General features: G+C 51.3%; 1 protein-coding gene across 21 annotated transcripts in view; it reads left to right on the top strand.

The window, feature by feature from the left end:
• DYSF (dysferlin) overlaps positions 1-23,698 on the top strand; it is a 192,137-nt gene that overhangs the window by 49,369 nt on the left and 119,070 nt on the right. For all 21 annotated transcript variants that reach the window (XM_084901152.1, XM_084901143.1, XM_084901159.1 and 18 more), the window contains 11 exons: positions 106-317; positions 2,347-2,475; positions 2,879-2,941; positions 4,210-4,260; positions 4,354-4,384; positions 4,951-5,066; positions 6,369-6,495; positions 9,716-9,819; positions 18,464-18,532; positions 18,662-18,705; positions 23,416-23,498. In XM_084901152.1, coding sequence (XP_084757278.1) covers positions 106-317; positions 2,347-2,475; positions 2,879-2,941; positions 4,210-4,260; positions 4,354-4,384; positions 4,951-5,066; positions 6,369-6,495; positions 9,716-9,819; positions 18,464-18,532; positions 18,662-18,705; positions 23,416-23,498 — 1,029 coding nt within the window. The remainder of the gene's footprint in view (positions 1-105; positions 318-2,346; positions 2,476-2,878; positions 2,942-4,209; positions 4,261-4,353; positions 4,385-4,950; positions 5,067-6,368; positions 6,496-9,715; positions 9,820-18,463; positions 18,533-18,661; positions 18,706-23,415; positions 23,499-23,698) is intronic.

Below are 23,698 nucleotides of genomic sequence, written 5' to 3' on the forward strand. Positions count from 1 at the left end.
GGGTGGTGAGTGCTCATGCCGTGCCCTGCGGATCCCCCTTTCCCTGGCTGGGTCCTCAGGGCAGGGCCCCGGGGACCAGGACTCAGAAGCGCCCTCTCCTCCCAGACACAGGAGGAGAGGAGGACACGGAGGACCAGGGCCTCACGGGGGACGAGGCGGAGCCCTTCCTGGACCCGAGCGGCCCCCCGGGCCTGGGGGCTCCTTCCACTCCCAAGAAGCCAGCTTCCCACCCTCCCCCGTACCACCCTGGCAACAAGAGGAGGAGGGGCGCCCCCGCACCCAGGAAGGTGCTGTCGGACAAGCCCCAGGACTTCCAGGTGAGGGCCGTCTGTGGCCACCGGCTCCTCCCTTAGGGCCCACGGCTGTGGTGCCGGGACATCATGGGGCCTCAGAATAAGCCTCTGCCCAGCCCTGGTTTTGCTCTTAAAAAAGTAAAAGCGGGCCGAAACCGGTTTTGCTCAGTGGATAGAGCGTTAGCCTGTGGACTCAAGGGTCCCAGGTTCGATTCCGGTCAAGGGCATATACCTTGGTTGCGGGCACATCCTCAGTAGGAGGTGTGCAGGAGGCAACTGATCGATGATTCTCTCCCATGGATGTTTCTAACTCTCTATTCCCTCTCTCTTCCTCTCTGTAAAAAAAAAAAATAAATAAATAAATAAAAGCTGGGGTGAGGGGGGAGGGAGGAACACTGCAGAGACTCAGCTTATCTGTTTACCAACCGGTGTACCTGCCTCGCTGGCTCCTGCAGCTCGAGGCATGGTCCTTAGACGTGCAGTGTGAGCATCAGCGAGGAAGCTGTCTGGCTGTGATTCCTCTCCCTACATCTGTGCCCTTTCTTTGTGCCACGATTTTTCTGAGAGTCTGTGAAATCTGAATGTGTCTAACCTCTTCAGATAGTAAGACTGTTAACCCTTTGACATATTTTTTATCCAAAAATCCATTCCGTTTTATTTGCCTTTTAATTTTGGTCCTTTGTTTTATCTGTTTGCTTTTCTATGAAACGTTCTGTTTTGATAATAGTTGCACTTAATGATATTTAACTCTTCAGAACTACTTTTAAAGTTAAAAAATAGGAAACAGCCTGGCCAGCCTGGCTCAGTGGTTGAGCGTCAACCTATGAACTGGGAGGTCATGGTTCGATTCCTGGTCAAGGGCACATGCCTGGATTGCGGGCTTTTCCCCAGTGGGTGATGTGCAGGAGGCAGCTGATCAATGATTGTCTCTCATCACTGATGTTACTATCTCTCCCTCTCCGTTCCTCTTTGAAATCAATAAAGATATATACATATTTTTAAATTGGAAACAAATCTTTAGTAAGTGCAACAAATTGTAATAATATACTTTAGTTTTAAATCATGGTAATTTAGGCAAATGTTGCAGATATCAGCACTATGTTTGCCTGAAAAACAAAATTCTAACGAATTTTTATTATTCCCAAGATATGTTCTAATTGCCTTTTTTTCTCCTTAGAAGATTAATATTTGTATTGTAGAAAAATTTGGAAAAGACAGCAAAAAGAAGAAAATTAAAATCACTCATCTACCTCTCCATTACAATTAATAATATATTCTTCTATAGAATGCTAGTTCAAAAAAAAGTTAATCAATACATAACTACTGATTAGAAATTAGACATTAAGCATTATTTTTAGACAGTAAACATTATTTTTCCCATGAAAATTGTTTTAATATTTTAAAAATTTTTGAAACCTTCATTTACTTTTAGTCAGTGGAGGAAACGCTTAGTTCATTTCTCAGAATGTGAACGTTGCATCTTATAAAGAGCAGAGAGGGGGAAGCCTTACTATTTGAGTTCAGTCTCTGAGGGAATTGTCATTGCACAATGTTCAAGCCACTTAAAAACATCAGCGTCAAAGAGGCTGAGGTGCCAGCGGCTGTAGGGGAGAGAAGCCTGAGCCGGTGCTAGGAATTAATGCCCGTAGCTTACCTAGGTAGCCTGGCAGCTCTTGTGTGGGCTTTATAGGAGCAAGGGACCTTGGTGGGGATTGTTTTTACAAGGCTTTCCTAGTCTTTTAAAAAAATACATATTTTTATTAATGTCAGAGAGGAAGAGAGAGATAAAAACATCAGCGATGAGAGAGGATCATTGATCAGCTGCCTGGGGATCGAGCCTGTAACCCAGGAATCGAACCGTGACCTTCTGGTTCATAGGTTGACGCTCAACCACTGAGCCATGCCTGCTGGATTTCTCCTCTTTAATTCCCTTCCCAAGACCGCAGTTAGGATGGTCCCTGAGATTTCTGATTTTTTGGGGGGTGGGAGTGGGATGTGTGTGTTTCTAACCACTTCTGTTTTCCTCCTGCTCATGCCCCCTCTTGGCTTTCAGATCAGGGTCCAGGTCATCGAGGGGCGCCAGCTGCCAGGGGTGAACATCAAGCCCGTGGTCAAGGTCACTGCCGCTGGGCAGACCAGGCGGACGCGGATCCACAAGGGAAACAGCCCAGTCTTCAACGAGGTGGGAGGCGCTGGGGTCAGGGCTGGGACCCTGGCGGGCCCTCTGCGCAGGGAGCACACAGCAGGCGCCCGGCCGCCCACTCAGGGTTCACCTACGGCGCTGACTTTGGGTGGAGAATGGGCACGGTGTGAACAGGCTATTGAAGGAGCTGGAAAGATGGTTTTTAGCTCTTATTCTTGCCTTGGACTCCCACAGCTCCACATCCCTGTCATTCTGTAGGGACAGCCACTCACCCTGTCCCTGAGATGATGACCTTTGTCAAGTCCCAGAGCTCAGTGTGGGCTGAGCTCACTCCACGATTTTCGTGCGGACTAGCCCGAGGGCTGTGGTGGGCGGTTGACTCTCTCCCGGGCCTGGGCACCGGCAGGCACTCACTTGTCTCCCTTTTGCCCCGAATCAACAGACTCTGTTCTTCAACGTGTTTGACTCTCCAGCGGAGCTGTTCGATGAGCCCATCTTCATCACGGTACGTCTGAGTGATCGAAGCGTCCTCTGTGGGCCCTGTACACACACGTGCCCGTCACCTGTGCGTGTGTGTGACAGAGAAGCCGTGAAGCGCAGGGCATGAGTGCTGTGCAGAGGCTCACCCCGAAGCTGCTGGTCCCAGAAATGCCTCCTGCAGTTCAGATGGAGGCTGCAGCTGAGAGGGGAGAGCCCGCTGCTCAGCACCCTCAGGGGTCTTGGGTCAGGGACCCGAAATCATTCTTGTAGCGGGAACATTGATTTTCATCTTATACTAGAGGCCCGGTGCACAAAATTCATGCACGGGTAGGGTCTCTAGGCCTGGCTGGTGATCAGGGCTGATCTGTGGGGCTACTGGCAGGGCAATTAGGGGGCCCTCCCACTGGCAACTGCCTTGGCCAGCCTGATGCTGCTCACTCGCTGGTCCCTGCACTCCTCCTCCCCTCCACTGCCACTCCTGCTGGCATCCACCTTGGCTGGCCTGGGGCTTGCAGGCTGGGGGCAGCTCCTGCATTGAGCGTCTGCCCCCTGGTGGTCAGTGTGCATCACAGCGACTGGTCGTTCCACCTGTTCTTTCTCTGGTTTGGTTGATTTGCGTATTAGGTTTTTATTATATAAGACTAGTGGCCTGGTGCATGATGTTTGTGCACAGAGGGGTGGTTCCCTCAGCCCAGCCTGCACCCTCTCCAATTGGGGACCCCTTAGGGGATGTCCGACTGCTGGTTTAGGCCCGATCGAACATCCCTCTCGCAATCTAGCCCTGCTGGCTCCTAACTGCTCACCTGCCTGCCTATCACCCCTAACTGCCTCTGCCTGAGAGGACGACCATGGCAATCCAGGGATGACTTCCGGTTGGCCAGCCTTTGGTCATGCTCGGTCGTTACACCCTGGCTCTTTAGTAGAGAGATTGTTTGTCCATGTGCCCGTTTCTGGCCAAGATTTTCTTTCTCTGGGCCATGGAAGCTCTTTCCTCCTTTCCTCTGAAAGGCAATATAGTTCAGGGGTGAAAAGTGTGGGCTCTGGAGCCAAACTGCATCCTCACCTTGCAGCTGCCATTTAGGAGCTGTGTGATTCTGTATAAGACTTGTAATCTCCCTTTCTCTGCCTCTGTTTCTTCATCTGGGAGATGGGGGAATCATAGCACCTACTCACAGGGTTAAACATGGCTTCGCACAATCTCTGGAGTGTAGTTCGGGGGGGGAGAGCGGTGGGCTGGACCCTGTCTGGGCAACATTTACTCGCAAATGAGAGCTCATTTATCTTCCCCTCCAGGTGGTGGACTCCCGCTCCCGCAGGACTGACGCTCTCATCGGGGAGTTCCGGGTACGGTTTTGAATGGGCTGGTCTGGGGCACCGCACGTTCTGTAACACGCCAGGGGCAGGAGTACGATGTGTGTTTTCTCTGTTTCATTTCAGATCGATGTGGGTGCCGTCTACAGAGAGCCCCGTGAGTCACCTTCTCGTCACCTTGGCCATGTCCTTGCCTTTGGTCTGGAGGCCGCTTGGAGGACCCCCTCTTGGGACGTTGAGTTTCCTCCTGGGGGTTGGAACGTAGAGTGGAGCTGGGCCCTGGAGGCGAGGGAGGGCAGGCCTCCACCTCCCAGGTGACCAGGCCCCCAGGGAGACCCAGCCCTCAGGGGGCTCAGCGGGTCAGCCAGGGAGGCTCCTTGGGATGGCCCCAAGCCAAGGCGGCTGGAGGCTGGGGTCACCTTGGACAGGGATGGGTCAGGTCCTTTGGGTGCCAAGTCTAGGATTTCTCCGCAGCCAGGTTTCTGCTCTTCCTGAGGGGCAGAGGTAAACGGCCTCGAGTCTGGCTTTGGGGTTTCTATGAACATTTCTGTCTCAAACCTACCTGCACCCTCCAAGCACCTTTATTCTACAGTTTGAGTCCTGCCCCATGTCCAGTGGACGGGTCCCTCACCTCATCCACGTGTAGTCCGCCCTCGGCTCCGACGTGGGGGCAGACCGGGGTGCTCCCAGTTCTGTGATCACAATGGGTGTTGTCTCTCGCAGGACATGCCTATCTCAGGAAGTGGCTGCTGCTGTCAGACCCGGATGATTTCTCTGCCGGGGCCAGAGGCTACCTGAAAGCCAGCCTGTGTGTGCTGGGGCCTGGGAACGAAGCGCCGGTGAGTCCCTGTCCCTGGTCCTCCCCACGGCGCCCTGCCTGGGAGTGGAGGACCAAACAACTAACCACTTCCGTTTCTCTGTTTTAAAGGAACACAGTGATCATGATAAATACAGACTATGTGGAAAAGTATAAGTAAAAAATGAATCACAATTCTATCACTCAGAGAGAACTGTTATTAATATCTCTTTGCAAATCCTCTCAGAAGGATATACATTCATATTTTCTTCTCAGTACTTTTTTTTTTATTGATGTCTAATTGACATGTGCCATGCTAGTTTTACGTTATATGTTATACTGATTCAACATCCTATATAATAAGAGAGGAATATGCTAATTATTCAGTACGCCCTGCTGAGTGACAGCTTCCCCCGCCCCCAGTCTCTTTCCACCTCTCTCCTGCCTTACCTCTGAGTGACAGCTCTCCTCACCAGTCTCTTTCCACCTCTCTCCCGCCTTACCTCTGAGTGACAGCTCTTCCCACCAGTCTCTTTCCACCTCTCTCCCTCCTTACCTCTGAGTGACAGCTCTTCCTCACTGGGATGACAGCCCCCCCATCCCTCTCAGTTTCCCAGTCCATCAGCTCCCCCTTGCCACATTCTCCCCTCTCCCCATGATGCTAATTCTCATTATGTGCTTACTAGCCCCTGGGTCTCCCACAGATCTCTGTCCTCCACTGTCCCTACCACACACTGTCCACTCCACTCCGTGGTCAGTGTTGGTGGCAGAAGTCACCTGGAGGTGCTGGTTGGCGTGGGTGCTGCCACAGTGCAGTTTATTCCTTATCTCATTCCCCACAGCGGCTGCTTCTAAACTTGTCTCTCTCCTGAGCTCCACCCTCAGCTCCCTCAGAGGGTCAGAGCCTCACAGTGTGAGAGAGAGCCCCACAGTGTGAGAGAGAGCCCCACAGTGTGAGAGAGAGCCCCACAGTGTGAGAGAGAGCCCCACAGTGTGAGAGTCCCACTGTGTGAGAGCCCTAGCTGCTGACCCTCCCTCCCTCCGCTCCCGTCCATCTTTCCTCGTCTTCATCTTCACTGTCCCCTGCCATTCCCCGCTCTCCCCCTGCTTGGCCCTGTGCCGTGTCCTCTGCCACCTGCTCCCACCTTCTCTTCCTGGTCTCCTTTCTTGTCATTGTCTCCACTGCCCAGAGGAGAGGGGAGTCCCAGGTGAGGAACCGGCCTGGGTCCACGCCGGGGAGCGGCCCGAGTGACCTGCCTCTCTTCAGAGGGCGCCCTTTCGGCGGTGTTGGTTGAGGAAGGGAGAACGCCATTGAGTCAGGAATCACACTTGGTTTGCTTTGCAGCTGGAGAGAAAGGACCCCTCGGAAGACAAGGAGGACATTGAAGGCAACCTGCTCAGGCCGACTGGCGTGGCCCTCCGCGGGGCGCACTTCTGCCTGAAGGTCTTCAGGGCCGAGGACTTGCCGCAGAGTGAGTGGGGGCCTTCCCTGGGACGGAAGGCCTGGGCCGCACGGGGACCCGCTGGGCCGCATCAGCTCCCTGGAGGGAACGGACGGAGGGGCTGCCCCTCTGCTCTGGCCCTGCCTCCCTTTGGCCTGGTGTCCTCACTCCCGGAATCCGCTAGATCAGTGCTCAGCCCTCCGCGCTGTCCTCTGGGGAAGCCTCAACCCCTCTCTAGGTTCCCCGAGGGTGTTTATTGTTCTTAACAGAAAAGCAATTATCTATATTAATAATAGAGGAATATGCAAATTGTCCAGGATGCTGTCACAGTAGCTGTAAAGACTGAACAGCAGGATGCATGGGGTGACAAAGCCAGCAGGGGGGTTAGTGAGGGATGACCAAAAGATTGAACAATAGGCTGTGTGGGGCGACCAGGCTGGCAGGGGGGGCAGTTGGGGGTTACCAGACTGGTGGGTGGAGACAGTTGGGGGTGACCAGGCTGGCAGGAGGTAGTTGGGGGAGACCAGGCTGGCAGGGGGCACAGTAAGGGGCAACCAGGTCAGCAGGAGGGCAATTAGGGGCGATCAGGCAGGCAGACAGGTGAGCAGGTAGAAGCCAGCAGTCCTGGATTGTGAGAGAGATGTCCCAGATTGGAGAGAGTGTGGGCTGGGCTGAGGGGACTCCCTGACCTCCTATGCATGAATTTTGTGCACCGGGCCTCTAGTAATGAATGAAAAGAAATAGAAATGCTGATGAAGTCACGGAGATGCAAGACATCTTGAGATGAACAGCTGCCCTGGGCTCCATTTCCGCACCCCCTCGGCCTGGTCTGGCTGATGAGCCTCTGTGGGCCATTTTCTTGGTTCTCCCCAGGGAGTCAGCACCATCGGACTCTCTGTTCTGTGCTCAGGGCTGGATCTCATTGATTTTCTTTCCTCTTTGAGGAAGCCCAGCCTGCAAGTTGCCGGCCCTGGACTGGGGAGGCAGACACTGATGGGTGGGGAGAACTCAGTGTCTCGGTGGATGAAGGATGAGCACCCAGTTGCCTCCGACTGTCCTGGTTTAGCCCTGAAAGTCCCAGGTCCCGGGAACCACTTGTTCTCTGGCACTGGAGCGGTGGGCCGCCTTATGTGGCCGTGTCCTCCTCCTCCCAGGAAGGCCAGGGTGCCACTGCCTGGTTTCTCACCGTGGCTAGCTCTGTATTGGCCCCATCCCGTGTGCTCAGTAAATGGCGGGGGAATGACAGCAGGTCCTCGAACGTCATTTTGTTCAACATCTTTTGTTATCATGCTGATGCGATGCCATACGAACTCAACTCTTGTTTACATCAATTAGTTTATGGTAAAATTGGCTTCATTATATATTGGTTCTCTTAAAGGCACAGGCCTATTGAAGACCTAAAGTGAGGACGTTACTGTACGTATACTGAGTGTTCTAGAGCTGTGAGTGCTTTAACTTAGGGATGCCTTGGCCACACCTTTGGTGGTCCAGATTGACTCGGTTTGGGGTAGGGTGCAAACAGTGGTAGTCTTTATTTTCCATTTTATTTATTTATTTGTTTGTTTTTGTTAGTTCTCACCTGAGGACATTTTCCCATTGATTTTAGAGAGAGTGGAAGGAAGGAAAGGGAAGGGAGGGAGAGTGAGAGAAAGAGAAACAAGAATATGAGAGAGACACATTGATTGGTGTCTCCCACCTGTGCCCTGAGGGTGGGGGATTAAATCTGCACCCGGCTACCTGCCCTTGACGGGGAATGTAACCTGTGACAACTTTGGTGTGCGGGGTGTTGCTCTAGCCACTGAACGCACTGGCCAGGGCCTCATCGATAATTCCCCCCCCCCCATTTTTTTTTATTAAGGTATTATATGTGTACATACCTTACCATTGCCTGCCCCCCACCCATTGGTAATTTTTAAAGGCTCCCAAAGTGGTTCAGCTGTTCTGTGGGCTGTGAGCCGCTGCTTTGAGCGGGCGTTGGTGGCATAAGCCAGTTGTGGCTCATAAGTGAGTGAGAACCTTTGCTACTTGGGTCTCTGTTTACAAGTGTTGCATAAAGCTAATTGAAGGTTTCTGCTTTGACTAATGACAGCAATAAGTGAAATGGGTTCCTTCTGTAAAGTTTATTTGAACCAAAATCATGGGGAAAGTCTTTAAATATGTAATGGGTATTAAATGGTCATTAAAACACATGCTTAGCACTGCCTGATATGCTAAGTGGTAGGAGCATCAGCCTGCAAACCGAAGGGTCTTGGTTTGATTCTGGTCAAGGGCACGTACGTGGTTGTAGGAATGTGGTTGGGGAGTGTGGGTAGCTCTCTTACATGGATGTGTTTCTTTCTCCTCCCCGCTCCCTTCCACTCTCCCTAAAACCAATGGAGAAAATATCCCCCAGGGAGGATTAACAACAATAACAAACAAGATGTGCTTAAAAACATTCTTCACTTACTGGTTAAACTCTGCCGCGGGAAGTGGGTGAGATTCCAAAGGGGGTTTGGGGACATGGAAGTGCTTGCTTTGCTGAAGGTGAAGGTGCTCTATGTTTCATTCTCTGCAATGCTGTTTAAATGAAAATAAAACAAAATGGTGGGCATACAGGGTATAAACGTGTTAGTTGTTATCTGTTGTAGTTGTGTAGACATTAGCGAGACTATGATCTTTAACTGTCAATCTCCTCTCTCATTCATATCCATTATAGGTAACACATCCATATGCTTACATTCACAAATACACATCTCTCTCTCTCTCTCTGTACATACATGTGTAAACATGGCTAATTTAGTAAAATATTGATTTGGAGCAACATAGATGAAAAATTCATAAAAACCCCAGAATGGACTTGTTGCTTAACCTTAGGTAAATCACTGAGCTAATGGATGTAAAGAAAAATGTCAAACGGATGCCAATAATGAGGTATTATTATAACAACTTCCAGTCCTTTCCCGGAAGTTTACTGCCCTCACTGATGTAGATTTCTAACCCATCCATTGGCGGACCTGTTCTGAAAGATGCCGAGGGGTGGGCTGGTGGTGGTAGTGAACAAGCTGTGGGGAGGCTGGGTGAGGAAGTGTTTCGGGAGATCCTCCCTCCTGGGCGCCCTCACACCTGGAAACCTTGGGCTGAGCGGGAGCCTCAGCATCTCTGTCTTTGCCAAGAGCACCTGGAGACTGGGAGGGGGGTAGGGTGGGAGGAGGGGGGTGTTGGAGGCGGGGCACAGGTGGGCAGTGAGCGACCAGCGTGTCCTTCTCTCTAGTGGACGACGCCGTGATGGACAACGTGAAGCAGCTCTTTGGCTTTGACAGCAACAAGAAGAACTTGGTGGATCCCTTCATGGAGGTCAGCTTCGCAGGGAGAATGGTAAGGAGCTTCGAAGAAGCGCGAGGATGCTCAGGGAGGGCGGAGCGTGGGACAGAGTGCTGTGCGGATGGGCTGCCCTTGGCCACGCCCATTAGCGGTGCGTGCGCACAGGTGAGGCTGGTCGTAGGCCTGGCTCTCTGGGCAGCAGCCCACGCAGGTGGATGGGTGCGCTGGGGTCTCTGAGACAGGCACATGCTTGTGGATGGACACGGGGCAGACAGATGGATAGTGGGTGCCTACTAGACTATTTGGAGAGAAATGAAGCAGTTGCATGAAAACTAGATATGAAGGCATAAAGATAGGGAAACTAAAGGATATGTAATATCCAAAGACATCATAGTGATTATTTTTAAAAATTCGTGGTGGGAGTTGGGCAGAGAAAGGCCCAACTTGGAAGGGGGCCCTGACGTTCCCCTCTTCCTCTAAGCCCACCTTCCTGCCCAGAGGCAGGGCTGTTGCTCTCGTCCCTGTTGACTTCTGCTCCATCCCACCTCACGCAGGATGGAGCCCGCAGCATTTGCCCAGGCTACAGGCTCTCCTTGGCCATGCCCAGTCTTTAGATGTCCCCTCTTCACAGGAGAACTCCCACAGCTCTGTTTAACTCTGACCCTCCCTTCAGCCCAGGCCTCCAGGGCTCTTTCTGCACATTTCTATCTACTGCCTCTTGGGCCCTTTCAAAGAGTCATCTTCCGCCTCATCCTGCCCACTTTTGGGAGCCTCCATCCTCACCAGGCACTGCCATGGAAGGCAGAAAACGTGGGCCTGCGTCAGTTCTTCCCCTCTTTCAACCCTTACTACACCAACTATGCCTCCCATGGCCCTGACTTCCAACATGTCTTGAGGCCCATCCCTTCTCTCTGTCCCACAGCTCATGTTCAGCTTCTCCCCAAAGAAAGTCACCAGAATAGTTCCTCTAAAACGTAGCCCTGTGTGGACAGTGAAGTGGAAAATCCGTAACCTGGCTGACCAGGTCCTGCCCATTCAATCGTGGTCAACATTGGCCCACACAGTCTCTGTGGGAGTGCCCCTATTGGGCTGGCTGGGAGCACTGAGTTGGGTGAGGCCCCCTTGTGTGGATATTATTAACTTAAAAATTAAAAGGGCCTTTCAAAGTGAGAGGCGAACAAACGTTTATTTGAGATCCGTAAGAATAACTGGGAAGCTCTGATTTAGGCGGGAGCCCACATAATGTTCTGATCAGGAGACGAAGGCGTGCGGGGCGTTTATGAGAGAGGCAAGGGGAGAGTAACCTCCGCAGAAGGAGGTGTTTCTGTTGGTGCAGATGGCACACCAGAGGATGCAGATCCCAAATGGTGCTTTCCGTGCGCAGACTGGCAGTTACCAGTCCAGCAGCCACAATAGCTGCTTTCTTGTTATGTTTGTGATCAGTGTGTTGGGGCACAAGGTTGCTTAGGCCCAGCCAGTTGAGTTTGCCCTGCTTTCAGATTCCAGGGTTTGAGATATTCGAAGACATGCAAGGCTGCTGGCACGGCAGCCGTGGCTCCGTTTAAAGTGGCTTCATTTGTATGATTGCCTGCAGCTCACAGAGCCGTGTGCCCTCTCTCTCTGCCCTGTCTGTCTCTCATTTTCCTACGGGGTCACACCTCTCACCTCTGCCCATGCCTGTGCACCCCGGTGCCCTTCCTGTCTCCCCCCCCCCAAAAAAAAGGTGCTGCACCTTTCAATGTCCAGCTTCCAAAACCCCCATAGGTCTGATGGACTAGTTCAGGCCCCATGGCGCCGTATGCATCCTGTTCCCATGTTTGTTAGAATCTGTTTCTCTGACGTATGGGCAAACAAGAGCCCACTTTCATTTACCCCATAAGCTCAGAGCAGACATGGTGGCGGAAAGGCCTGGGGATGTGGAGAAAGGACATAGCAGGTGGGAGTGGACTCTGCCCCTGCAGAGGAGCCGCTAAGCTTTGTGCCCGCTTTAGGGCGTTCGAAGGTTGGGGTCAGCATCTTCCCAGGTCCTGCCAGCCTCTCGAAGAGTTCTGCCAGGGCAGGGAGGGTTGAGTATTAATAGGAACTTGGAACAGGACAGAGGAGAGGGCAGCGTAGCAAGGTGGATGGCAGGCGGGGCCCTGCAGCTGGCTTCCCGTTTGAGCCAGAGGCAACAGGCGTTTAGGACAATTGGAGAAGGTTTAAACGTGATTAATAAACACTACAAGGCAAGGGTGGCGATGGAGGTGGTGTGGGCTCCCATTCACAGCACTTTGCAGTTTTCTGTTCATATCATCTCTTCTTAGAGTCACTCACAGGGTCTGCATGCCCATCCCACCACCAAAGGACCCCTGAGGTCCGGGGATGGAGCCTGGGGTGGGGTGAGGCTCACTGCTGAGGTCCGGGTGTGACTTCAGACCAGGGGAAGGCCCTGCATATGCATGTTTCCTTCACCGCCTAACTGATGTTCAGACTACCTGCTTTTGTTATTGACGAACATATTTATCAAGGAATTTTGGAAAATACAGAAAGAAGTAAATAAAATTACCCATAGGGCACTATGCAAAGTTCATGTTCAGTGGATTTTTTTCTAGTTTTATTTTCTTATGTATAAACAATATATCTATCTATATATATATATATATATATATATATGTTGTGCACCCTGGTGCCCTTCCTGACCCTCCCCCCCAAAAACACACACACATATGTTTTTTCTTATGTATAAACAAAGCTTTTTTTTTTTTTTCCATTTAATGTTTTAAAGCCTAAAGAAAATTTGGAAATAATGGTTTAGTGAACATTTGCCCACTGACATGGGCTCCACTTAGATGAAACAATTGTTAACATTTTGTGGCATTTACTTTCTCTCTAAAGAGATGCTCACTCCCTACCCCAATGCTGCAGCGAACAGAGGGGTGCATATATTCCTTTGAATCAGTGTTTCAGGTTCCTTCAGATAAATTCCCACAAGTGGAATCGCTGGGTCATAGGGCAGTTCCATTTTTAATTTTCTGAGGTAACTCCATATTGCTTTTCACAGTGGCTGACGGATCTGCGTTCCCAAATCCATCTAATTTTTAGTGTGTCACTTAGTGCCACCATTTCCTTGTTGATTTTCTGTCTGGAAGACCTATCCATTAATGTCAAAATCCCCTACTATGACTGTGTTACTGCCACACATAGGAAATTAATAATAATTATTTTTAAATATTCTTAGATACCAGTATATATAAAATTTTTCTCTGATTATCCCCCAAATGAAATTCGTGCTTAGTCTCCCCTACAAGCTTCTTTCACACCTCCTCACCCTGTTTTTCTCACCCCATGACTTTGACATTTGGAAGAGCCCAGGCCATTTGTTATGATCGGATTTGTCTTGTTTCCTTTCGGTGTTTGACTAGTTCCCCTGGCCCGTGTCTTTCCTGTGAACTGGAAGTTAGGTCTGGAGACCAGATTAGATTCAGAGGAAATACTTTGGCAGGAAGGTGTCATAGGGGAGGTTCCATACATCAGATAGCATCACACCAGGAAGCGATAATGCCAGCTTGTCCCAAGGTTGGTGATGATTGCTTGATTACTTAGTTACGGTGGTGTTTCCAGATCTCTCCCTAGTCAAAGTGCTCGTTCCTCTTAGAAGTTTGCAGGCAATCTGTGGGTGATATCTAGGTGCTGTGTGGATATCTTGCTTTCCTTTGCCTGAACAAGTCATGTTCTTGGGATTGCAAATGGCAGATTCCCATAATTCTATGTGTTCAAATCAGTCATTCTTGTAGGGATGTAGGGGCCGTCCTGAAGTTGGCCATTGGGAACCCCTTCCAGCTGGTTCCTCCACCTCTAGTCTAACACAGGGTCTCAATGCAAACGTACGTGGGAGAGGTAACTCAGACTCTAAACTCATTCACAGTCAGGGTCCTTACCCAAGTGCAGTTTGGGTTTGGGGTCAGGTTCTGATGCCCTCTGCCGGCCTTCAGGAGCACTGGGGCAAGGAGGCAGGCAGGCTTGCTGGACAGTCTTGCTGGGCACTTCCTCTAAGGACTGGGACCAGTTTTTCCAATTAGATGCATCAGAGACTCCTGAGATGGTTTTATTCCATGTTCCTAGGGATGGTAGGATGCTCTGATGATGGTTACAGCCAAGACCAACCTGTCTTTGGCTCCTGGCTGCTCCTGGGTCCCAGTCAATACCTTTATCTTCCTAGGTCTTCTCCTCGGCTGGCCCTGGGCTCTTTTTCTAGGCAGGTGCAAATGTCTGAGGGAGGTAGGGAACCTGGTGTAGGTAAAGCCGATTGGGGGCCGGGCTGGTGTGAGAAGCTGCACCCTCCACTTTCCCTCTGGAAGGAAGGGGCTTATCACGGAGGAGCCAGCTGAGACTTCCCCTCTTGAAAGCTTTAGCCTGGGGCCCCCAGGCCTCTGTGCGCCCCTCTCCCCACTGTCACCTCGTCGCAGCCTCCCCAACACTCTCAGCTCCCTTCACTGCCTGTCTCATTCTGCCTCTCTCTCTTTTTTTCTCTCTCTCAGTCAGCTTGCGTGTCATTTTTTTCTCATTAATTACAGCCTAATTTGAACCGACCTGGGGTTTTGTCCTCTCTGTGTACCCATCCACCTCAGCAGGGTACTCTGCATTTCCTCTTATCGACACTTGATGGCACTATTATCTAAGATGTAAAGCTTACCTGATTTGGCTGAGCTACTAGGGGAGTAAGATAGATTAGAGATATAGCAATAGAGATAGAGAGAGAGATAGAGAGAGATGTGTGTGTGTGTGTGTGTGTGTGTGTGTGTAGATACTTGGAGGGCAGAGCAGGAAACTTTAAAACAACCATTTCTTTTTTCTAAATGCAAGAATAAAACTTATTAATTGTAAAAAAAAAAAAAAAAGAAAGAAAATAATCAGAGAAACCCAAGGAAAACAAACAAAAGAATAACTGCATTTCTTTACACCACGGTACCCTCAGACAACGCTTGTTAACATTTGTGCCATGTTTTCCTCTCTGCAGTTCTCACTCCTGTTGGCGTCAACCCCACTCTACCTCTCATTCTGCCTCTCTCTCTTTCTCTCTGCAGTTCTCAGTTGATTTTCATTCTTTGCAGATTCTGTATTTGCAAGTTCGCCTTCTCGCTAAAATGTATTTGTGCCCGCAGAGCCAGCACTCACGGCGCTTTCCCGATCGTTTGCGCAGGGGTGCCGGGTGGCCAGCCTGCACATCACCAGCCGAGCTGGAACAACGCAGCCGAGGCTCTGCCTTCCCGTCTCAGCTCTCAGCCTGTAAAGAAGTGCCCCTTCTTGGCCTACTTGGTGTCACGTTTATCGCATTTTATTGGTGATTTCGCTGTTTAAAAATAGTCCCAGTCTAGTGCTGAACTGCTTTCCAGTGTTCCTAAGGGCAGGAGGGCTGTGACGTGCCTTATGGAGAAAATCTATGTTAGAAACGCTTCATTCCGGCGTGAGGGATTGTGCTGTTGACCATGAATTCAATGTTAAGGAATCAACAAGATTTATTAAACAGAACCACACGAACACAAAGTTATGAATTGACTAGTTGGCAAAAAATGTTGTGACAGGCTGGCAGGAGCCTAACCCAGCATTTTCCCTGGAGCAGTGGGTCAGCACATGCTAACTCTGTGTTCTTGGTGAACTAAAGAACGTGTGACTACCATCCATGGTGAGAGTCAGCTGTCCAGTGCCGTCTGGCACACCGCTTTCCTACCTCCCACCCCTTAGGTTACTGCATAGCCTTTGAAAACAGTTTCTTAGTGACTGCATACTGTTCCATTAAATGGATGTTACATAATATTAACCTATTTTTGGATAATTTTTGTTGCTGTCGTTTTCCTTTTTTATGGACAATGCTGTGAGAAATCAGTGTACTGGAATCTTCATCCACTCTGGTTGCTTTTCCATAGGGGAGTTTCTAGACCTGGGTCAGAAGGCGTGCTTATTTTTAAGTATTTGATAAAGGTGGCCAGGTAGCCCTCCAGAACGTTTGTACTAATTACTCCATCATCCAGTAAAAGAGGTTTTTGTTTTGTGTTTGTTTTAAAGGCTTAGAGGAGCGAAGGAGGAGGAAAAGCTTGGTGCTGCCGTTGAGTGTGTGGGGAGTGGGAAGGCTGCGGGAAGGATGTTGGGGCTGTGGGACCAGAGGCAGAGCTGGCCTGGGTGTGGCCATGGGACCGGCTGTTATCCCATTGGCCGCCAGGGCAGGGAGTGGAAGTGCTTCCCGTCACGTGGTGGAGGTCTGGCACTTCCTGCATCGCTCCTGGGAGATGGGGAGCCTTCTTGCTCCAGGGAGCTGAGGCATCATGCTGGCAGGTCTCTCAGTTGTGTCTGGTTAGAGAGTCCTTTTCCTTTTAAAATTTTGTTCATCTAATTTTTAAATTTTAGGTAGTACATTTATTACATCTATCTATTCATCCATCTGTTATCTGTCTTTATCATCTATCATCTATCTATCTATCTATCTATCTATCATCTATCTATCTATCTATCTATCTATCCATCCACCCATCATCTACCATCTCTCTACCTATCTATCTACCTATCATCTATCATCTGTCTACCTATCCCATCTATCTACCTTTCTATCAATCATCTATCTACCTATCCTATCTATCATCCATCATCTATCTTTATTATCTATCATCTATCTATCTATCTATCTATAATCTATCTACCTATCCTATCTATCTATCTATCTATCTATCTATCTATCTATATCTATCATCTATCTATCTCTATCATCCATCATGAAAGCTCTCCTTCTCGCTTAGCCCTCACCCGACAGTCCGGCATTTCTTCCCTCCCCTGCAGATGAGAGCACTGCAGTTAGCTCCCTCCCATCATTCTGGCTTTATTCTGCAAATGCAAGCACATCTGACCATAAATTCTTAGCTTTTACCCCTTTTATACAAACGTTTGCACATTATACTGTCCCACCCCTTGCTTTTTAATCCCCCCCCCCGTTTTATTGAGACATAACCACAGAACCGTATAAATTTGAGGCATACAGCATAATGATGTGATTTACATTGTGAAATGATGTACATAAGTTTAGTTGACATCCATCATCTTATATAGAGACCCGCCAATGAAAACAATGCTTTCCCCCCCTTGTGATGAGAATCCTTAAGATCTACTCACCTAACAGCTTTCAAATGAACCATTCAGCAGTGTTAACTCTAGTCTATGTGTTACATGTGACATCCCCAGTACTTAGCTTTTCAGCTAATAAGATGACTTGGAGGTTGTTTGGTAACACAGAGCAGCCCTCGTTCTTTTCAGAGCGGCACGGTACTCTATCGTGGGGATGGGCCATCATTTATTCCATCAGTCCTTTAACATGCGTTATTTCACATGTTCGCCGGTAGAAGCCACATGGCTGTAAATTACCTCATACGGATGTCTTTCTGAACATGTGCAGGTGTTTCTAACGGCTAGCAGTTGAACTGGTAGGCAGGAGGGTGTTTGCACTTGTGATTTTGATCGTAGCCAATTGCCTTCTGTGGTGGTTGAGCTTCCCTCAAAGCCCGGCCAATAGAAGAGTGCCAGGCTTTAGGGATTTTTACAAAACAAATCCGCTGGATGAGAAACGGTAGTTCATTACTTTTATTTGTGCTTCTTGCATTACAAGGGAGGTTGGACATCTTTTTTGTGCTTTACAACCCTGTGCGAACCCCTTCCTGAGAACTGTGTCCCACGCTGCCTATTGTTTGCCAGATGGTCGGGCTCTCTTCTTTCCTTTTGATCACACAGGGCCGGATCCCGGTACCCATCCCTGCCCAGCCTCAGCCTGGGCTCTTCTCACTGGGAGGTGAGAGGGTGGGGACAGGGGCTGGCACTGTGGAACTAAGGATAGAGGCGGTCTTGACTGCACCATCGTCACATGAAGGGACCGAAACCCCGGATCGAGGTCAGCTAAAGGAGATAATGCGTATAAAATGCTCACGCACTGCAGGGCCCATAGTACATGCTCTAAAAAAGCATTTTACTATGAACATGCAAACTATTACTGTTAGAATATGCAAACTTACCGGGATCTATAGCTCTGAAATCAAGCCTTGACCTGTCATCCCCATGTGGACACAGGATGCCCTGAGCTGGCTGAGGGGGCTGGTGCTGCCTCAGGGTACCAAGGGCAGAGCAGAGCAGAGCAGAGCAGAGCAGAGCGCTAGAGCTAATACTTGGATCTGATTTCCACTCCGCTGTATTTCTTGTTTGTGGAAAGCCAGGTCTTAAGAGCAGGGCTTAATGTGAGGCAGACTGTGGCTTATGGGGTGTGTATATTCGCCTAATTTCCTTCTCACTCTCAGATGCTGGTGTGTGGTGCTGGCTTGGCCCTTCAACTCTCTTATCCCCTTCTCCACCCCCCCCCCCCAACTCTAAACTCCTAGGGCTCACAGTCCTCCAAAGGGGCAGGTGATGGGCCCGTGGGAAAGCCAGGCTGGACTCAGGGGCCCCACAGTCAGGGTTATGACCATAATGGGAGGTAGGAGAGTGAAGGGTTGAGGCATTCTGGCAATCTATTCCCCAGACCTGGGTTTGACCTACCATGGAGCTTTGTCTCTGCAAAGATTCCCTGTGTCTGAGCCCACTACACAGGGCCTTCTGCCCAGGATGACAGAGAGTGGCTGCTGGCTGGGCTGGTGGTCCCCAAGGGAGTCCAGAGTCCCCTCGGAGTTCCACCCACCTCTGTGTCTTCTAGCTCTGCAGCAAAATCCTGGAGAAGACGGCCAACCCGCAGTGGAACCAGAGCATCACGGTGCCTGCCATGGTGAGCCTCGGCCCTCATGGGCCCACCTGGGGCCCCCAGGCTCCTGGCCTCCCCAGCATCCCACCCGCACCCCAGCCTCCTGGTTCTTCAAAAGGACTCCACACCGACATGTGTCTCTTCTCTCTGTAGTTTCCCTCGATGTGTGAGAAAATGAGGATTCGTATCATGGACTGGTGAGTTCTGCGCCGCAGTCCTTAGAGGGAGCTGTCCTCAGAGTGGCTGTGCTCGGGGCTCACTGGGTCCTTCAGTTCAGTCTGCACGCAGTGGGATGTGTGTTTTGGGTGACCCGGTCTCCTCTGGGGCAGGCAGAGGAGGAGAGTGGGGTGTGGGCCATTCTTGGGAAGCTTACTCGTAGCCCTGCTCAGAGGCAGACAGGAGGGGGGCCAGGTAGGGCTGGGAGGACTCCAGGAGCCTAAGATCCCGGAGGTCAGGAGGGGACAGGAAGGCTTCCTGGAGGAGGAGGGGTTTTGATGAGGGCGTTCGGTGAAGAGGGAATCATAAGCGAAGGCAAGGAGGCTGAAACAGCAGAGCTTCTGAGGGGATAGGCTGCGATGGTCCCTGGGCAGGTAGAGTGGGGCGGGAAGGCCCCGTGCTGAGAAGGGTCAGGGTTGTCCAAGCAGGGGGTGCCTCTGGGGGCCTGCAGCAGGTGAGGGCAGTAGCCGCACGGGCACGTTGGAAAAGGAAGAGCATCCACCACTTGCTGAGCACCTACTATCGATCGGCCAGGCTGTGCCCAGCAAACACTTTACACGCACAGTCTCACCTGACCTTCAGCTTGACTCCCTTTGTTGTGTGTTCATCCTCACCCGAGGGAATTTTCCCCAGTTTTAGAGAGAGTGAAAAGGAGGGGGAAGGGCCAAGAGAGGAACATCATGTGAGAGAGACACGTCAATTGGTTGCCTCCCGCACGTGCCCTGACCAGGGCCAGGGATTGGGCCAGCAACTGAGGTACGGCCGTGGCCTAGAATCGAACCTGGGACCCTTCGATCCGTGGACTGATGCTCTGTCCACTGAGCCAAACCAGCTAGGGCTTGACTCCTTCTTTACAGGGGAGGAGGAAGGCTGGCGGAGATTGAGTAATCTGCTCTAGGTGACAGCTGGGAGCCGCCGAGGCCAGGCTGCTCCCAAAGCCCATGCTTACCCAGCGGCTGTGCTGCCTCCTGCTGGTGCAGAGGGGGTCTCTGCCACACCGAGGGCCCTTCGAGGTCTGCACCCTGGTCTCCAGGGCCTCCCATCCACCCGCCTTTGCACACGGAGAGCGTGTCCTTTCTCTGCCCCCAGAAGCCTCGGCCGTGCGGTTCCCAGTGTGTTGTCCTTTGGTCTCGGGCCCAGGGCACCCCCCGCAGGAGGATAATGAGAGACCGGGGAAAACCCCCAGGCCACAGAGCCATTACCGTGGCGTGCCAGTTCCCCGGGCCCAAAGCAAACAGCTTGTGAGAATTAGAGGCGAGGAAGGGAGCAGCCAGGAGGGCGGGGAGGGAGAGGCCTCGGGGGCCCTGACCGCCGGTATGTTCCGTGGGGAAGCGGTTTGGGGGGAGAGACGTGCTTTATGTCCACAGATGATCTCTTCATCTTCGCTCGCAGCGCGTGTGCGCATCTGTGTGCGTTGGGTTGCCTGGGGCGATGGGCTGCGCACGGCCGTGCGTGTGAATGCCTGTGTCTATGCGTGTGGATGCATGTGTGCGTGGGTGTCCGTGGGACGGTGGCCCCGTGTGCCTGGGCCCCCGTGAGCTGTGTCGAAGGCGTCGGCATACCGCACAATCCAAACGCATTACGGAATCTGGTGGTTGTGTCTCTGGTTTGGGTTGGAGCGGCACTTTTATTGTGAGTCTATTTTCAGACTTGCTGTATTTTCCAAAAGCAACCCCAAGCCCCAAAAACCCAACTTCTGGCCAGAAAAGCATTCTGCTGCTGTAAGTTCCTACCCAGAGCAGTGCTTTCTTCCCAGAAAATGCAGATCGACTTGTGTTCCTACCTGAATCCTGGAAATATGATCTAGTCCATATGGCCTTTTCTCTATAACGTAAACTTCCATTCCATTCTTTAAAAAAAAATTTCTTTATTGACTATGGTATCACATAATTGTCCTCATCCCCCCATTCCCATCCCAACCAAACCCCTCCCCACGTATGCCCTCGGCCCCCCTGCCCCTCCCCCCCCTGTTGTCCATGACCACTGGTTAGGCTTATTTGCATGCACACAAGTCCTTTGGTGGATCTCTTCCCCTTTCCCCCACCCTCCCCTACCTTCCTTCTGATCGGTGCTTCTCTGTCTCTGGGTTTGTTTCTGTTCATCCATTTATGTTGTTCATTATTTCCCCTAGATGTGTTAGATCATGTGATACAAGTAATTCCCTTATAAAAACCGAAACTGAGACAAGCCATAATGGTTATGCTGAGAGGCAAATTAATCAGTCTGATTCTTTAAGAATTTATTTTTCACTAAAAAATACCCCCCCCCCCCCCCCGCCCAAATTACCTGGCTCCGGCCCCCTTAAAAACAGAACTTCTCTTCCCATTCCCTTCGCCTCCTCAGCGGGGTCAGGTGAGACCACAGGGTCCCCTCCATGTGCCGGGCTGGTTGTGGAGGCAGTTTAAAAGCGCCCCCGACTCTCTGTGGGTGATCTGGTATCAATAACCCCATTGTACAAAGGGAACTTTAACTTTCCAGGTTGTGTCAGCATTGTTCACGGGGAGAAATGATAACGATTAGCCCTGGTTAGTTTGGCTCAGTGGATAGAGCGTCGGCCTGCGGACTGAAAGGTCCCGGGTTCGATTCCGGTCAAGAGCATGTACCTTGGTTGCGGGCACATCCCCAGTAGGGGGTGTGCAGGAGGCAGCGGATGGATGATTCTCTCTCATCGATGTTTCTAGCTCTCTATCCCTCTCCCTTCCTCTCTGTAAAAAAATCAATAAAATATATTAAAAAAAAGAAAGAAAGAAAGAAAGAAGAAAAAAAAAGATTAGTGCTGACAATCCACTCTTCCTAGTGTAGCTGCCGTCCTGGTGGAAAAAGTTAGAACCAAGCTGAATCCCCTCCGGGGAAATATGAAGAGGAAGGAAGGGAGCAGCCGGATGGAAGAGTCACCAGGCCCAGGTGTCTGTCACGGGGACTGGGTATCGTTGCCTGAGGCGCCCGGGGCCACAGGACGGGAAGCTGGGAGAGAGGGCCTCAGGCCACAAACATTAAAAAAACAAACCAAACCCAGGAAAGATGCACCCCGGAAACTTCCAGAAGGAGAGAACTCTTGCTCAGGCCAGCGTTCCTCAGCCTCAGCACGAGGCTATTTGGGCCAGAAAACTCCTTTATGTGGGAGCCTCTATCACGCATTGCGGGATGGTTAGCAGCTACCGGGGCCTCTCTCTACAGCCTTACCCCCAAACCCCAAAACGCCTCCGACATTGCCAAGTGTCCCCTGGGGTCCGCATCACTGGATGGAGAGACCCGGGCGTGGCCTGACGGGGAAGCGGCAGGCTGCTGTAATCAAATGTCGGGCATAGCCCGCGCCAATGCCAGCTTTGCCATCTTGACAAATGACTCGATCTTCTAAAGCTCAGCTTTCTCCTCTGAGGCTGGAGCTGACTGTAGTTCCTACCTCATAGGGCTGCTGTGCGGACGTGAGCTGGGGCCCGGGAGGGCGCAGGCAAGTGCCTGGCTTTCAGCAGGTGCTCAGCAAATACCGGCTATTGCTCTGTGTTCTCCCCAAAGGGGCAGGTGTGGGTCTGCACAGGACATGGTGGCTCATGGGTTCACCAATCAGTGAGTCTCCTGGAACTGGCACCCCGTCCCCTGTGCTGGTTGGGAGGAGAGAAGCCGCCCTCCTGGGAAGCAGGACAGGCCCCCAGGCACGCTGAGCAGGAGGCAGGACATCAGGCCTGGGTTCTGGCTCTGCCCTTCCTTCCCAGGCTGACCTTGGACAAGGACCTTCCTGGTTCTAAATCTCAGTTTGAAGGCCATCGTGAGGATCCTGAGGGATAAAGGAGGTGAAAAGTGTGTTGTCACAGAGTGGCCCAGCCCCCATGGCTCGGTGGTTGAGCATCGACATTGAACGAGGAGGTTACAGTTTGATTCCCAGTCAGGGCACATGCCTGGGCTGCGGGCTCGATCCCCAGTGTAGAGTGTGCAGGAGGCAGCTGATCAATGATTCTCTCTCATCATTATGTTTCTTTCTCTCTCTCCCTCTCCTTTCCTCTCTGAAATCAATAAAAATATATTCAAATCTCCCCTCTCCCCAACGCACAAAAAGGAATAGTCTTACCTAATTTAAGACCGTGGTCTTGGAGGTAGTGTCTTGCCGGTTACTTGGTTTTTTCCTGGGTCTGGATATTTCTTGAGCTCCTGGCGCCTGGCTCTCCCAGGGTCTGGGGGTCTGGCTCCCTGAGCAGCCTCCCCGTCACCTGTTCCCACGGACACCCCGGCGGGCAGCCCACTGCTGGCTTGCTAACGGTGCTGATGGTTGTGGAATGGACTAGTTTCCACCTCAGGAAGCTTGAACAACACCTTTAAAAAAATATATTTTATTGATTTTTTACAGAGAGGAAGGGAGAGAGAGCTAGAAACGTCAATGAGAGAGAAACATCAACCAGCTGCCTCCTGCACACCCTCACCAGGGATGTGCCCACAACCAAGGCACATGCCCATGACCGGAATCGAACTTGGGACCTTTCAGTCCACAGACCGACGTTCTACCACTGAGCCAAACCGGTTTCGGCTTGAGCAACACTTTATTCCCACTTTCATCTTTCCTGGGATTACCAGCCTCCAGTGAACTATCCAGTGTGAGGCCTGGGACCCCTCACCATGGACAGCCAAAGCCATTTCCTGCTGGGTGGGCTGTGACCTCAGTCTCCCCCTCTTCAGGCCCTCTCTGTCCCCTGTTCTAGGGACCGCCTTACCCACAATGACGTCGTGGCCACCACCTACCTGAGTATGTCGAAGATCTCTGCTCCCGGAGGAGAAATAGAAGGTAAGCCCCCCCCTCTGTTCTGCCCTCTTGTACCCCGTGCTCTCCCTCGTCCCACCCCTGCCCATCTTACACCTCTAGTTTTGAGAGTTTGCAGAAAAGTCTTTTAAGTCTTTTCTGTCCATTTCCCAAGCTCTGACCAACGAGAGATGGGCTTATGGACACTTAGGATACTCCACCCGCGGGGGGAGGGGGGGATGCAC

This window comes from Pipistrellus hanaki, assembly GCF_964339955.1.
Source record: "Pipistrellus hanaki genome assembly, chromosome: 12".
NCBI classification, from domain to species: Eukaryota; Metazoa; Chordata; class Mammalia; order Chiroptera; family Vespertilionidae; genus Pipistrellus; species Pipistrellus hanaki.